The sequence below is a fragment of the Haematobia irritans genome, chromosome 2, assembly GCF_050003625.1.
Source record: "Haematobia irritans isolate KBUSLIRL chromosome 2, ASM5000362v1, whole genome shotgun sequence".
Classification (NCBI taxonomy): Eukaryota; Metazoa; Arthropoda; class Insecta; order Diptera; family Muscidae; genus Haematobia; species Haematobia irritans.
Window position 1 is genome coordinate 105,235,879 of NC_134398.1, and position 15,829 is coordinate 105,251,707.

At 42.4% G+C, this 15,829-nt stretch overlaps 2 protein-coding genes across 2 annotated transcripts; both read left to right on the forward strand.

Annotated features, from left to right (window-relative positions):
- The first annotated feature begins 207 nt into the window (after positions 1-207).
- Positions 208-9,657, forward strand: LOC142224932 (uncharacterized). Its single transcript, XM_075294709.1, has 4 exons — positions 208-3,573; positions 3,688-4,253; positions 9,020-9,223; positions 9,303-9,657. The coding sequence occupies exons 1-4, from the start codon at positions 208-210 to the stop codon at positions 9,655-9,657; spliced, it is 4,491 nt and encodes a 1,496-aa protein (XP_075150824.1).
- A 67-nt stretch (positions 9,658-9,724) lies between these two features.
- Positions 9,725-15,050, forward strand: LOC142224933 (uncharacterized). Its single transcript, XM_075294711.1, has 3 exons — positions 9,725-13,090; positions 13,205-14,359; positions 15,006-15,050. Exons 1-3 carry the CDS (start codon positions 9,725-9,727, stop codon positions 15,048-15,050), a joined length of 4,566 nt encoding a protein of 1,521 aa, XP_075150826.1.
- Positions 15,051-15,829: the final 779 nt, after the last annotated feature.

Sequence of the window (15,829 nt, forward strand, 5' to 3'; positions counted from 1 at the left end):
CTGCAACCACTGATCAGGACCCTTTGTGCCTGCAACCACCGATCAGGACCCTTTGTGCCTGCAACCACTCATCAGGACCCTTTGTGCCTGCTACCACTCATCAGGACCCTTTGTGCCTACAATACCCATTGTGTCTATAATTAATCAACAGGACCTTTGCTCCTATAATCTATACCAGTCAACTTTCGTTACTGTTACTAATCAACGATGGAAACTCAGATTGAGCTCCTGCGACAGCTGAAGGACATCGGCGAAGGCATCGCCAACTTCATCAGAAATATTAAGAAAGATCCAAAAATCCGAAAAACCACCGCATATTACCAAGACCGACTGGCTAGGCTCAATGCCGCCTGGAAAGAATTCGAAGAGGCGGACAACCAGCTACGATGTTCAGAGGGTATCGATCCGTCCAGCGAATACTTCGTTTCCGGTTATTATGACAAAATCAAAAGCATGGCCTTGGAATGTATAAAAATATTGGAACATGAGCTCATCGAGAAAGTCCCAGACGCAAAGAACCCTCCAAACGTGCAATCCTTACATACTGAGAATGAACAGGTGGGTGCCACTAGCGGTCACGACGGTCTTATTAGCCGTTCATTAGGCAAAATGGAAGCCCTGAGTCGGCAACTAGAAGGTTTGCAATTTAGTGGCCAGGAGAGAACCTACTATGAGGTGAAAATGGCCACAATAAACCGTCTATGGCAACAGATAGAGTGCCTCAACGACGATGTTCTAGACAAGTACTCAGACCCAGAGCTACTCGGGTACGATACTGCAAAATACATCTGGCTCGAGAAAGAGGCCCAGGCAGCAGTTATCCAACTCTCTAGTGCCAGCAAGGATTCAACCTTCTCCAACCCGGAAGTTGTGGCCCGACCAACTGCTTTACCACTGCCTGCAGTCACTATCTTCAAATTCGATGGTGACTATATGAAATGGATATCATTTTCGGATCTCTTCACAAAAATGATCCATGAGCAGAAAATCCCAAATGCTCACAAGATGTGGTACTTAAAAAACCACGTAATGGGCGAAGCAGCAAGCCTTATTGCGCACCTTGCCATAACAGAAGACAATTATCCCACGGCATGGCAATTGTTGGAACATCGTTATAACAATAAGAGGGTTATGGCAGCCACGGCAATCCAAAGGCTACTCGATCAACCCTCAGGTGCTGGATCTTTAAGTGCCCTCAAGCGATTACATGACACAACAAAGCAATGTTTGGCAGCTCTCTCCAACATGGGACTCCAGACTTCGTCATGGGATCCACTTTTAATCCACCTCCTCGTTAAAAGGTTGGATAAAAGTGTTCATAGTCAATATGAACAAATGATCAAAAATCCGAAGGAACTGCAAACCATAAGCGACTTCCTATCGTTCTTGGAGAACTATTTTCATACTTTGGAAGCAATGGGTGTAAAGGAAAAAACCTCTATCAATAGCTCCAAAAATTGCGCCCTGACTTCCCAGCCAAGTCCTGAAAGCCGACATTGCATCATTTGTAAGAAGGACTTTCATCAATTATACCGATGCCAGGAATTCGCTCTACTCAGCACAAAACACCGCCTCAATCTTGTACTGGGACAGAAGTTATGTGTGAATTGCTTTAGCAGCAGACATTCCACGAAACAATGCTCGAATTTAGGCCGCTGCCAAAAATGTGGGAGAAAGCACCATACGCTCGTCCACCTTGAACAATCTCACACGCAACCCTCCAAATCCTCAGGTAGATCAATCAAGGAAGATCAAATGGAACACCCCAAAACACTAGAATCAGCAACAACTTCCAACCAATCCACTGCGGCTTCGCTTATCACTACCCCATCCGTCATAGCTGAAAGCTTGGCCTTAAACTCTGAATCTCGAAGGCCCTATATTCTACTAGGAACCGCATTGGTCAAGATTAAGGCGAATGGTCTGGAAACCGAATGCAAAGCAATACTCGACTCGGGATCTCAAGTCAACCTAATTACGGAAAGATTAGTAGCACGACTCGGTCTACCAAGTAGACCTACGACTATGTCAATTAGTGGTATAGGAAGAAATCGGACCAAGGTTCAACACAGAGTGAACATTTCGCTCCAGTCAAGATATAACAATTTCTCATCACGCTTGGAGGCATTCGTACTTCCCCAAATAATTACTCCACAACCTGCTCAATTTATCCACATTGATAAATGGCTAATTCCCAAGAATATAACGCTGGCAGACCCTACCTTCAACCGTCCAGGCAAAATCGACATCCTATTAGGCGCAGAATATTATCATCAGCTACTCGCTATCGGACAAATCCAACTAGGAGACAACCTTCCAATCTTGCAAAACACAACACTTGGGTGGATAGCATCAGGGAAGGTATCTGATCAACATTTGCAAACATCAATATGTGGAGTACTAACTGATGAAGATAGCATGAACCAGACAATCGAACGATTCTGGAAACTGGAAGAAGTCGATAATACACAGAAGCAATTATCGATACATGACGCACAATGCGAAGCTCACTTTAATCAGCATACTGGACGTGACAAAGAAGGAAGATTCATCGTAAGGCTTCCATTTTGTGCCGAACCAAGCTCTTTAGGAGAGTCACACAGTCTCGCTTTTAACCGTTTCCTATCATTGGAACGGCGACTATCCAAAGACATTACCTTAAAACAACAATATATACAGTTTATGAAGGAATACGAAGCACTAGGCCATATGACTAAAGTCAACATAGACAATGTGACAGGAACAAAATATTTTATTCCTCACCACTGTGTCCTACGACCTGAAAGCAGCACCACTAAACTCCGAGTAGTATTCGATGCTTCAACAAAAACATCCTCTGGAAAGTCACTGAACGATGTCTTATATACTGGCCCAACACTACAAAATGATCTGTTTGCTATTCTGCTACGCTTCAGATTGCCACGTTTCGTGTTTACCACAGACATAGAAAAAATGTTTCGCCAAATACTGATACATCCTAAAGACAGACCATATCAGATTATCCTGTGGCGGAACAATATCACCGAACCTATCAACTACTTCACATTAAATACCGTTACATACGGAACCCGACCAGCCCCCTATCTGGCAATTAGATGCTTGAAAGAAATAAGCAGGGAAAATAAGATGCATTTTCCTTTAGCAGCTAGTTTTTTGGAAAAGAACTTCTATGTGGATGATGGCCTGGGCGGAGCAGACAACTTGAATACAGCTTTGGAAATCCAGCGCCAACTGCAACAAGTCATGGCGCAATACGGATTTAATTTACGAAAGTGGAGTGCCAATCATATCCACCTGCTTCATAACATTCCGGAGTGCGACCAAGAAGTTAGCCTGGACTTCAGCACAGATGACACCAATTATACCCAAACTTTGGGATTGGCCTGGTTACCCAAAGCTGACCAACTTAAAGTAAAGGTCAACCTAGCGCCAATCAGGTCAGTGACCAAAAGGACGGTCACTTCAGATCTTGCACGTATTTTCGACCCCCTAGGTTTGCTATCTCCTGTAGTCGTCAGGGCGAAAATCTTTGTCCAAGAACTATGGAATCTAAATCTTTCATGGGATGAAGCCGTACCTTCAGAATTCGACTATCGATGGCGAAACTTTAGAGAGAGCCTCAAGTCACTTGAAACCTTTCCCGTTCACCGACATGTCTATTAGGGACATATTTCTCAAAACACTCAGCTCCACATCTTCAGCGACGCATCAGAAAAGGCATACGGGGCAGCAGTATACATTAGAACAATCTTACCGAATAAGATTATACTTGTAAACCTCCTTTGTGCGAAATCCCGAGTAGCACCCCTTAAACAACAAACGCTTCCAAGGCTAGAATTGTGCGCTGCACAGCTGGGAGCCAACTTGGCGGTTAAAGTTAAGAACGATTTAGATATGATGACAACACCCACTTACTACTGGACTGATTCCACAATAGTGTTAAATTGGATCAACTCAAGATCATCCTCCTTTCACACCTTTGTCGCTAATCGTATTGCTTCAATTCAAGACAACACGACTCCTGAACAATGGAGACACGTTAGTTCCAAAGATAACCCAGCAGACATCATATCTAGGGGATCAGACCCACATCAGTTGAAACAAACAACCCAATGGATGCTTGGACCATTCTTTCTTCACGGAGACGAGAAACATTGGCCTCCTGCGTTTCTTCCTTCTCCTGATTCGATTAGCACTGAACGAAAGCAGAACCTCCACAACCTAATGTTGGCCGCTGATGCAGAAAACTTCTTGTACAAAATAAATCACAGGAATTCCTTGAAGACACTCCAACGAATTGTTGCTTATGTTCTGAGATTTATTTTTATTGAGGAGTGCCTCAGTTCACATACCTTTGTATGTTTGCTTGTCCTAGTGTGGCTGAAATACGTCTCTTCATTAGAAGTTCGTCTAACAGCCTAAGTATACCTGGATCAACATTCAGAGTTGTCAGTCCATTTAATATCGAGCTCGGATGGACATTATTGAACGCCCCTTCGATGTCTAGAAACGCCACGATTGTGTATTCTTTGACAGATAGTGAGCTTTCAATAAAGCTGACTAGTTCATGTAGTGCAGTCTCAGTAGACCTGCCCTTCGAGTATGCATGCTGTCGTTTCGAGAACAAACTTGAATCGACGCTAGTTCTAAGATAAATATCTATCATACTCTCCAGAGTCTTAAGTAGGAATGAGGATAAGCTGATTGGTCGGAAATCCTTCGCCCTCGAGTGAGAGGCTTTTCCCGCTTTAGGTATGAAAACGACTTTTGTTTCCCTCCACTTTCCTGGGATATATGATAAGTTGATACATCCTTTATATATCACCGTCAACCAGGGGATAATTTTGTCAGTTACAGCTTGTAACTCCGCCGGAGTAATTCCAACAGGTCCAGGGGATTTGAATGGTCCAAAGCTATTTAGCGCCCATCTTATTCTAGTTTCCGATACAATTTCCTCGACAGGAAACGACCGCTGAGCAACTGTGGCACCGCCAGTACATGGTTCAACCATCTGATTTCCAGGAAAATGTGTGTCCAATAGTACCTCCAGAGTCTCCTCACTGGACGTTGTCCAATTGCCCTCCGATGTTTTAATGAAACCTGGAGCGGAGTTGGTGGATGCTAGAACCTTCCGTAGTCTGGACGCCTCGGACGTATTCTCAATACTGCTGCAGTAAGCATTCCAAGAGTTATGCTGAGCCTTTCTCAGTTCTCGCTTGTATCCTCACAGATTCTTCTTGTAAGCGTCCCAGTCCTCAGGGGCTCTGGTGGACTTTGCCTTGTTAAAGAGCTTCCTGCAGGATTTCCTCATATTACTTAATTCCGTACACCACCATGGTGGTCGATGTTTCCCCCTTGGCTTTCCTCTAGGGCATGCAGCTTTCAGTGAGATGTTGAAGGCCTTAGTAATCCGCTCCACTGCGTGTTCGATATCTTGCACATTTCTCATATTTGTCTCTGTTATTTCCGGTATCATCATATTGAACGATTTCCTATACCTATTCCAGTCAGCTTTCCTAACATTTGGCGGAAATATGATCTTGGTGATATGAACATCAAATTTGAAACTGATGTAGCGATGACCTGAGAAGCTGTTTTCACTTAAAACCTGCCACTCAGATATCATTTCATTCAGTTCTTGCGAGGCCAAGGTGATGTCCAAAACCTCTTGCCTGTTTTTAGTGACAAAGTTTGGGACATCTCCCTTGTTGCAAACTACCAGGTTAGTACGCAAAATAAACTCTATTAGCGAATCTCCCCTTGCATTAGTATCACTACTTCCCCAAATACTATGATGTGCATTTGCATCGCATCCCATGAGTTTTGTCTTTGTTTTTAGTGACTCCTCAACTAAGGTCTTAACGGCACAGGGTGGCATCTCCCTATCATGTCCCATGTAGACCGAAGATACCCAATATTTGCATGTGGATATCTCTAGACTGGCTACGACAGTGTCTGCATTGCTCAATGAAGTAAGCAGAAACAAGTTTAGTTCGTTTTTAGCAATTATACATGCTCGATTTATATCGGTACCGGTATTATGCAAAAGTTTGAAACCCGGAGTGCTTAATTCACAGATCTTGTTCTTATATATGTATGGTTCTTGAATAAGAACTATATCTATGTCTCCTTTCATCAGGAGAACTTTTAAGGCAGCACAAGCGGCCTTACAATGGTGAAGATTTATCTGGAGGAACCGTAGAACCATCCAAATTTTCAACCACCGTCACATCAGCCGCTTCAATTGAGTCATCAAGGGCTTCCTCTTCACAGATCTCGGTGACTCTTGCAACAATCCGCGGTTCAGTTTTGGTGAGGCTTGAGCCTGTAGAAACTTCCCGCATATGATTTTCGCCATAGTCTGCAGGTTTTACGTCTCCTTCGGCTTCGCTAGGAGATTTTTCCACTGCTGACTCTACCGGAGGCTTGTCCGTTTCGGTATCCTTTGGCTGATCGCTTTTGTATACCTTCATATGGATATCATGAAAGCCATAACTTACGCGTCCTTGGGTCTGGGCTAGATGTGGCAGCGACTCTATGTTTAATATAAACACCGCATGTCGTCTGGGTCCATCCACCTCATCCAAACGACCAACCTTCCAATCGGCGGTTGGAAGATCTGGGTTACATTCTTTTAGTCTCTCTAGTATTGACTCAGGATCAGGAGGGTTTGCCGGTATCCATGCATGTGCTCTAGGCTTAGCCGGTATGTCTTTTTTATCGACTAACTCCAAAGCGGCTCCTTCCCAAACTTCACCAATTAGCATCAATGCAGCTTTAAAGCAATCCATAGACCTCTGGTCTGCAAAAGCTATTAACTTATATCGTCCTTGATACCATCCAGCATCTTGTCGTCGAGGACTTGGTCCGGGAAACTTTTTTCGCACCTCTGAGTAGACACCAGACATCGCGTTCTCAATTTCCCCCCATTTTTGCCTTGGAATCATACCGTCCAATGCTCCTTTATTAATAATAGCCATCACAAGGCTGTCTTTTGCAACTGAGGCAAACGATCTTTGATCCCGTTTAGAGGATGGCAGCTCATCCGGTGATCGTTCCCTTTTTCCAGCTTCAAGAATTCCTTGAGCCCATTTTAAGGAATCGCTTTGCTTAGCCGACAACGTGCTTGGGTCGACTGATCCTAATTTCTTTAGGATAAACAAAGCATTTCTTCGTTCCTTGAATCTCTTTCGAGAGGGATTGCCTCCTTTTGATGTCGTCACCTTAGAAAAGGTTCGACTTGCCAAAGTGTCACCGCCAGTCGACCCGTCTACAGGTCGACTAATTGGGCCTGACTCTTGGTCGATGCCCAAATTTATAACTTCAGTCGTTACCCGTCCACTGGGCCCTGAAGTTAGCAACCCAGTGGATGACTTTGAATTTCGCTGCATGGTGGTTTATTATTTCCACCACACGTGAAATTCGTAATAAGTACTTATTACGATGAAATACTCCGCTATTAAAAAACACGTCCGTTCAGTTCGACGGTTGAAGAACAAAAAAAAAAAAAAAAAAAAAAAAAAAAAGAGAGAATTGTTACAAATGCACGAAAAATTTTGTGAAGAATTTACGCACATTCACGACTGTAGAAATGCTAATTTGACGATAAATAATATATATACCCAGCAAAAACTAGGCAACCACATCTCATTAGAATTGGCATTACCAGGAGTAAAGCTGTCATTACACGTTGCATTACATTGCGGTGAGTTATAATGACTTATTTGTAATGACAAAAATAAATACTTCTTGGTAATTTTCGAATTGTTATTCTCAAATGTTTAGGCAGTTGGCTTAATTGAAAGGTTGAATACTTCTTAGTACGAATGAACTAAAATATTTTTTTATGCTAACTTAATGGAAATTAAAATACATATATACCGTTCGACTCAGAATCACCTCCTGAGTTGATCTAGCCCTTTGTGTCCGTCCGTCCATGTATTTGTTGTTCGCAGGATTCCGGTCGCAATTATTAACCGATTTTGATTAAATTTGGTATGTGGCTCTTTATTGGCACAAGGACGAACGCTATTGAATTTAGATATAGCTCCCATATATGTATATGTATCGCCCGATTTCGATAAATGGGGTCAGATTGCGCTCATCGGCGTCAAATTTGTCACAATGTAATCCACTGACTCTATGTGCAAAATATCATCCAAATCGGTGCAGATTTGGATATAGCTGCCATATGTAGCGCCCAATTTTCAAAATTTGCCCCTTATAACCTTATTGCTGACCATTGTGGCCTCATTTATTAACCGATCTTACTCAAAGTTAGCACAAGATAATCTCCTGTAATATCAACAAAACCTGCAAAATATAATCCAAATCGGGTCATATTTATATATAGCTCTTATATATATTTTTCGCCCGTTTTTGAAAAATGTACCCCTTGTAACTTTATTTCTAACCATAGTAGCCTTATCTAATACCCGATCTTACTCTAATTTAGCACAAGGCAACCCTCTGTGGTATCAACCAATATATGGATATAGCTCCTGTTTATTCTTCATGATTTTTTTTATTTGTTTTGACAAAATAAAATAAATCTCCAATAGAATAAAATTAAAATCTGCTGCTCTTTTCATTCTTTCTATATTGCAGCCAATCCAAAGGTGGTAATTCATATGTCAGGTATTGAATGGCACGCGCAAGAACAATTCGCTTGCGTATGCTATTCAAGCTACCAGCCAAATAATATGAAACTCAACACCAGTCATTGGCTTCATATGGAAAAAGAATTTAACTGCAGCATAAGCAATTCCGGCAAATAATTCGACTATGTTATTTTTCTTTTACTTTTTGTTGTTATTACTACTTACTTGTATTTAGTATATAAGGCTGAATAAATTTAATAAAGATGATCACTACGATTAAACCTCTTGGTGTTTCAATTGGCGTGATTATATTCTTTCTTGGTGTACCACCGAGTAAAGAATTTTAAACTCCCCTTAAAAGAAAGTTCTGGTGCACTACCAGGACTGTCATTAAACCATTTATTCTGGTGTACCACCAGAATATCCGCTGAGCAAACGCGCTCAAGCACTAACATTTTGGCGACCGTGACAGGACTATGTGCCTATAACTACTCAACAGGACCCTTCGTGCCTGCAACCACTAATCAGGACCCTTTGTGCCTGCAACCACTCATCAGGACCCTTTGTGCCTGCAACCACTCATCAGGACCCTTTGTGCCTGCAACCACTCATCAGGACACTTTGTGCCTGCAACCACTCATCAGGACCCTTCGTGCCTGCAACCACTAATCAGGACCCTTTGTGCCTGTAACCACTCATCAGGACCCTTTGTGCCTGCAACCGTTCATCAGGACCCTTTGTGCCTGCAACCACTCATCAGGACCCTTTGTGCCTGCAACCACCGATCAGGACCCTTTGTGTCTGCAACCACTCATCAGGACCCTTTGTGCCTGCTACCACTCATCAGGACCCTCTGTGCCTGCAACCACCGATCAGGACCCTTTGTGCCTGCAACCACCGATCAGGACCCTTTGTGCCTGCAACCACTGATCAGGACCCTTTGTGCCTGCAACCACCGATCAGGACCCTTTGTGCCTGCAACCACTCATCAGGACCCTTTGTGCCTGCTACCACTCATCAGGACCCTTTGTGCCTACAATACCCATTGTGTCTATAATTAATCAACAGGACCTTTGCTCCTATAATCTATACCAGTCAACTTTCGTTACTGTTACTAATCAACGATGGAAACTCAGATTGAGCTCCTGCGACAGCTGAAGGACATCGGCGAAGGCATCGCCAACTTCATCAGAAATATTAAGAAAGATCCAAAAATCCGAAAAACCACCGCATATTACCAAGACCGACTGGCTAGGCTCAATGCCGCCTGGAAAGAATTCGAAGAGGCGGACAACCAGCTACGATGTTCAGAGGGTATCGATCCGTCCAGCGAATACTTCGTTTCCGGTTATTATGACAAAATCAAAAGCATGGCCTTGGAATGTATAAAAATATTGGAACATGAGCTCATCGAGAAAGTCCCAGACGCAAAGAACCCTCCAAACGTGCAATCCTTACATACTGAGAATGAACAGGTGGGTGCCACTAGCGGTCACGACGGTCTTATTAGCCGTTCATTAGGCAAAATGGAAGCCCTGAGTCGGCAACTAGAAGGTTTGCAATTTAGTGGCCAGGAGAGAACCTACTATGAGGTGAAAATGGCCACAATAAACCGTCTATGGCAACAGATAGAGTGCCTCAACGACGATGTTCTAGACAAGTACTCAGACCCAGAGCTACTCGGGTACGATACTGCAAAATACATCTGGCTCGAGAAAGAGGCCCAGGCAGCAGTTATCCAACTCTCTAGTGCCAGCAAGGATTCAACCTTCTCCAACCCGGAAGTTGTGGCCCGACCAACTGCTTTACCACTGCCTGCAGTCACTATCTTCAAATTCGATGGTGACTATATGAAATGGATATCATTTTCGGATCTCTTCACAAAAATGATCCATGAGCAGAAAATCCCAAATGCTCACAAGATGTGGTACTTAAAAAACCACGTAATGGGCGAAGCAGCAAGCCTTATTGCGCACCTTGCCATAACAGAAGACAATTATCCCACGGCATGGCAATTGTTGGAACATCGTTATAACAATAAGAGGGTTATGGCAGCCACGGCAATCCAAAGGCTACTCGATCAACCCTCAGGTGCTGGATCTTTAAGTGCCCTCAAGCGATTACATGACACAACAAAGCAATGTTTGGCAGCTCTCTCCAACATGGGACTCCAGACTTCGTCATGGGATCCACTTTTAATCCACCTCCTCGTTAAAAGGTTGGATAAAAGTGTTCATAGTCAATATGAACAAATGATCAAAAATCCGAAGGAACTGCAAACCATAAGCGACTTCCTATCGTTCTTGGAGAACTATTTTCATACTTTGGAAGCAATGGGTGTAAAGGAAAAAACCTCTATCAATAGCTCCAAAAATTGCGCCCTGACTTCCCAGCCAAGTCCTGAAAGCCGACATTGCATCATTTGTAAGAAGGACTTTCATCAATTATACCGATGCCAGGAATTCGCTCTACTCAGCACAAAACACCGCCTCAATCTTGTACTGGGACAGAAGTTATGTGTGAATTGCTTTAGCAGCAGACATTCCACGAAACAATGCTCGAATTTAGGCCGCTGCCAAAAATGTGGGAGAAAGCACCATACGCTCGTCCACCTTGAACAATCTCACACGCAACCCTCCAAATCCTCAGGTAGATCAATCAAGGAAGATCAAATGGAACACCCCAAAACACTAGAATCAGCAACAACTTCCAACCAATCCACTGCGGCTTCGCTTATCACTACCCCATCCGTCATAGCTGAAAGCTTGGCCTTAAACTCTGAATCTCGAAGGCCCTATATTCTACTAGGAACCGCATTGGTCAAGATTAAGGCGAATGGTCTGGAAACCGAATGCAAAGCAATACTCGACTCGGGATCTCAAGTCAACCTAATTACGGAAAGATTAGTAGCACGACTCGGTCTACCAAGTAGACCTACGACTATGTCAATTAGTGGTATAGGAAGAAATCGGACCAAGGTTCAACACAGAGTGAACATTTCGCTCCAGTCAAGATATAACAATTTCTCATCACGCTTGGAGGCATTCGTACTTCCCCAAATAATTACTCCACAACCTGCTCAATTTATCCACATTGATAAATGGCTAATTCCCAAGAATATAACGCTGGCAGACCCTACCTTCAACCGTCCAGGCAAAATCGACATCCTATTAGGCGCAGAATATTATCATCAGCTACTCGCTATCGGACAAATCCAACTAGGAGACAACCTTCCAATCTTGCAAAACACAACACTTGGGTGGATAGCATCAGGGAAGGTATCTGATCAACATTTGCAAACATCAATATGTGGAGTACTAACTGATGAAGATAGCATGAACCAGACAATCGAACGATTCTGGAAACTGGAAGACGTCGATAATACACAGAAGCAATTATCGATACATGACGCACAATGCGAAGCTCACTTTAATCAGCATACTGGACGTGACAAAGAAGGAAGATTCATCGTAAGGCTTCCATTTTGTGCCGAACCAAGCTCTTTAGGAGAGTCACACAGTCTCGCTTTTAACCGTTTCCTATCATTGGAACGGCGACTATCCAAAGACATTACCTTAAAACAACAATATATACAGTTTATGAAGGAATACGAAGCACTAGGCCATATGACTAAAGTCAACATAGACAATGTGACAGGAACAAAATATTTTATTCCTCACCACTGTGTCCTACGACCTGAAAGCAGCACCACTAAACTCCGAGTAGTATTCGATGCTTCAACAAAAACATCCTCTGGAAAGTCACTGAACGATGTCTTATATACTGGCCCAACACTACAAAATGATCTGTTTGCTATTCTGCTACGCTTCAGATTGCCACGTTTCGTGTTTACCACAGACATAGAAAAAATGTTTCGCCAAATACTGATACATCCTAAAGACAGACCATATCAGATTATCCTGTGGCGGAACAATATCACCGAACCTATCAACTACTTCACATTAAATACCGTTACATACGGAACCCGACCAGCCCCCTATCTGGCAATTAGATGCTTGAAAGAAATAAGCAGGGAAAATAAGATGCATTTTCCTTTAGCAGCTAGTTTTTTGGAAAAGAACTTCTATGTGGATGATGGCCTGGGCGGAGCAGACAACTTGAATACAGCTTTGGAAATCCAGCGCCAACTGCAACAAGTCATGGCGCAATACGGATTTAATTTACGAAAGTGGAGTGCCAATCATATCCACCTGCTTCATAACATTCCGGAGTGCGACCAAGAAGTTAGCCTGGACTTCAGCACAGATGACACCAATTATACCCAAACTTTGGGATTGGCCTGGTTACCCAAAGCTGACCAACTTAAAGTAAAGGTCAACCTAGCGCCAATCAGGTCAGTGACCAAAAGGACGGTCACTTCAGATCTTGCACGTATTTTCGACCCCCTAGGTTTGCTATCTCCTGTAGTCGTCAGGGCGAAAATCTTTGTCCAAGAACTATGGAATCTAAATCTTTCATGGGATGAAGCCGTACCTTCAGAATTCGACTATCGATGGCGAAACTTTAGAGAGAGCCTCAAGTCACTTGAAACCTTTCCCGTTCACCGACATGTCTATTAGGGACATATTTCTCAAAACACTCAGCTCCACATCTTCAGCGACGCATCAGAAAAGGCATACGGGGCAGCAGTATACATTAGAACAATCTTACCGAATAAGATTATACTTGTAAACCTCCTTTGTGCGAAATCCCGAGTAGCACCCCTTAAACAACAAACGCTTCCAAGGCTAGAATTGTGCGCTGCACAGCTGGGAGCCAACTTGGCGGTTAAAGTTAAGAACGATTTAGATATGATGACAACACCCACTTACTACTGGACTGATTCCACAATAGTGTTAAATTGGATCAACTCAAGATCATCCTCCTTTCACACCTTTGTCGCTAATCGTATTGCTTCAATTCAAGACAACACGACTCCTGAACAATGGAGACACGTTAGTTCCAAAGATAACCCAGCAGACATCATATCTAGGGGATCAGACCCACATCAGTTGAAACAAACAACCCAATGGATGCTTGGACCATTCTTTCTTCACGGAGACGAGAAACATTGGCCTCCTGCGTTTCTTCCTTCTCCTGATTCGATTAGCACTGAACGAAAGCAGAACCTCCACAACCTAATGTTGGCCGCTGATGCAGAAAACTTCTTGTACAAAATAAATCACAGGAATTCCTTGAAGACACTCCAACGAATTGTTGCTTATGTTCTGAGATTTATTAAAAATTCCAAAACCCGTAAAGAAAATCGACAAAACAGGCCAACCCTCACTCCCCTTGAACTTCACGATTCTCTTATTGTCATAGTTCGTATCGCACAGCATTCTAACTTCAAAGAAGACATTTTACAACTGCAGAAGCATAGAGAACTTAAAGGCTCAAGTCAAATCAAAGGTTTGTCGCCGTTTTTGGACGAACATACAGTTTTAAGAGTTGGAGGTAGACTAGAAGAATCGACTTTGAGTTTTAATGCCAAACATCCCATGCTTTTGCCATTCAATGACCCAATAAGTCGACTAATCTTCGAATCGCTACATAAGGAAAATAAGCATTGCGGACCTACCGCACTCCTTGCTACGGTGAGTCAACGCTTCTGGCCCATCAAAGGAAAGCATTTGGCTCGTGAAACTGTTCACAAATGTATTCAATGTGCAAGATCAAAACCAAAGCTTCTGAAACAAATTATGGGAAATTTGCCAGAAACAAGAGTAACGCCTGCAAGGCCCTTCATAAACGCAGGGGTAGATTATTGCGGACCAATCTGGGTACATTTCAAAACAAGAGGAAAACGACCTCAGAAAGCATATCTTGCGATATTTTGCTGCTTTTCAACAAAGGCCGTTCATCTAGAACTTGTAACGGACCTTACAACCGATGCCTTCATTGGGGCGTTGAAAAGATTCATTGGCCGAAAGGGCCATATCACCACAGCCTGCTCCAAGATCAACATGGGACATTTCAGTAGACCCATCCTAAATAAAATCTACAAGGTAACCGGAATTAGCTTATACAAGCCTCTCAAAATTATTCACGACTCCCCTCGGGGCCGCAATATGTTTATTCTTCATGATTTTTTTTATTTGTTTTGACAAAATAAAATAAATCTCCAATAGAATAAAATTAAAATCTGCTGCTCTTTTCATTCTTTCTATATTGCAGCCAATCCAAAGGTGGTAATTCATATGTCAGGTATTGAATGGCACGCGCAAGAACATTTCGCTTGCGTATGCTATTCAAGCTACCAGCCAAATAATATGAAACTCAACACCAGTCATTGGCTTCATATGGAAAAAGAATTTAACTGCAGCATAAGCAATTCCGGCAAATAATTCGACTATGTTATTTTTCTTTTACTTTTTGTTGTTATTACTACTTACTTGTATTTAGTATATAAGGCTGAATAAATTTAATAAAGATGATCACTACGATTAAACCTCTTGGTGTTTCAATTGGCGTGATTATATTCTTTCTTGGTGTACCACCGAGTAAAGAATTTTAAACTCCCCTTAAAAGAAAGTTCTGGTGCACTACCAGGACTGTCATTAAACCATTTATTCTGGTGTACCACCAGAATATCCGCTGAGCAAACGCGCTCAAGCACTAACAGCTCCCATATAAATGCGTCGATCGATTTTCCCAAATTTGACCATAATACTCTTATTTATTAACCTATGTAGCTCAAATTTCAAATAAACATGTATTAGCCGATCGTATTGAGACTTCTATGTAGCTATTACATAAATCTATTACTCTATTTTCAGAAATTTGAATTTATTACCCACACTAATTGACTAATTTAATAAAGGACTCAATATTAGTAGCATACTAAATAACTCTGTATGTTTAGAATCAACTATACTCCTATGTTAATATCAGACATTTCTGTTCAGATTATGATAAAACTCCCATGTACCCAGTAATGTTATTAAATCTGGAAATGTGGTTTTCCCCAAACCTATATCATTGATACCCTACAAACAATGTTCACTAATTCAGTAGGGGTGATTTGGGGTATGATGTAGTCGGCCCGGCCCGACTTTCTACTTTACTCGTTAATTCGAATTTTATTTAATCTACCAATTTTTTATGGTACACTTTTTCGACAATATTTCTCATTTTCGTTAGAAAAAAAAACAAAGCAATATTTTATAAAAGGTTTTATTGTTTAAGGAACGGCACTATACTCGGTTTTTGCACCGAAAACCAGCGCT

Excerpts from the sequence above, each read along its gene's own strand:
- LOC142224933 (XM_075294711.1), top strand. The coding sequence starts at position 9,725 with ATGGAAACTCAGATTGAGCTCCTGCGACAGCTGAAGGACATCGGCGAA. Across the intron at positions 13,091-13,204 it reads ATCTTTCATGGGATGAAGCC|CTCCACATCTTCAGCGACGC; the intron begins GTACCTTCAGAA and ends CAAAACACTCAG. Across the intron at positions 14,360-15,005 it reads GGCCCTTCATAAACGCAGGG|TATATAAGGCTGAATAAATT; the intron begins GTAGATTATTGC and ends ACTTGTATTTAG.
- LOC142224932 (XM_075294709.1), top strand. The coding sequence starts at position 208 with ATGGAAACTCAGATTGAGCTCCTGCGACAGCTGAAGGACATCGGCGAA. Across the intron at positions 3,574-3,687 it reads ATCTTTCATGGGATGAAGCC|CTCCACATCTTCAGCGACGC; the intron begins GTACCTTCAGAA and ends CAAAACACTCAG. Across the intron at positions 4,254-9,019 it reads GCTGATGCAGAAAACTTCTT|AATATCCGCTGAGCAAACGC; the intron begins GTACAAAATAAA and ends GTGTACCACCAG.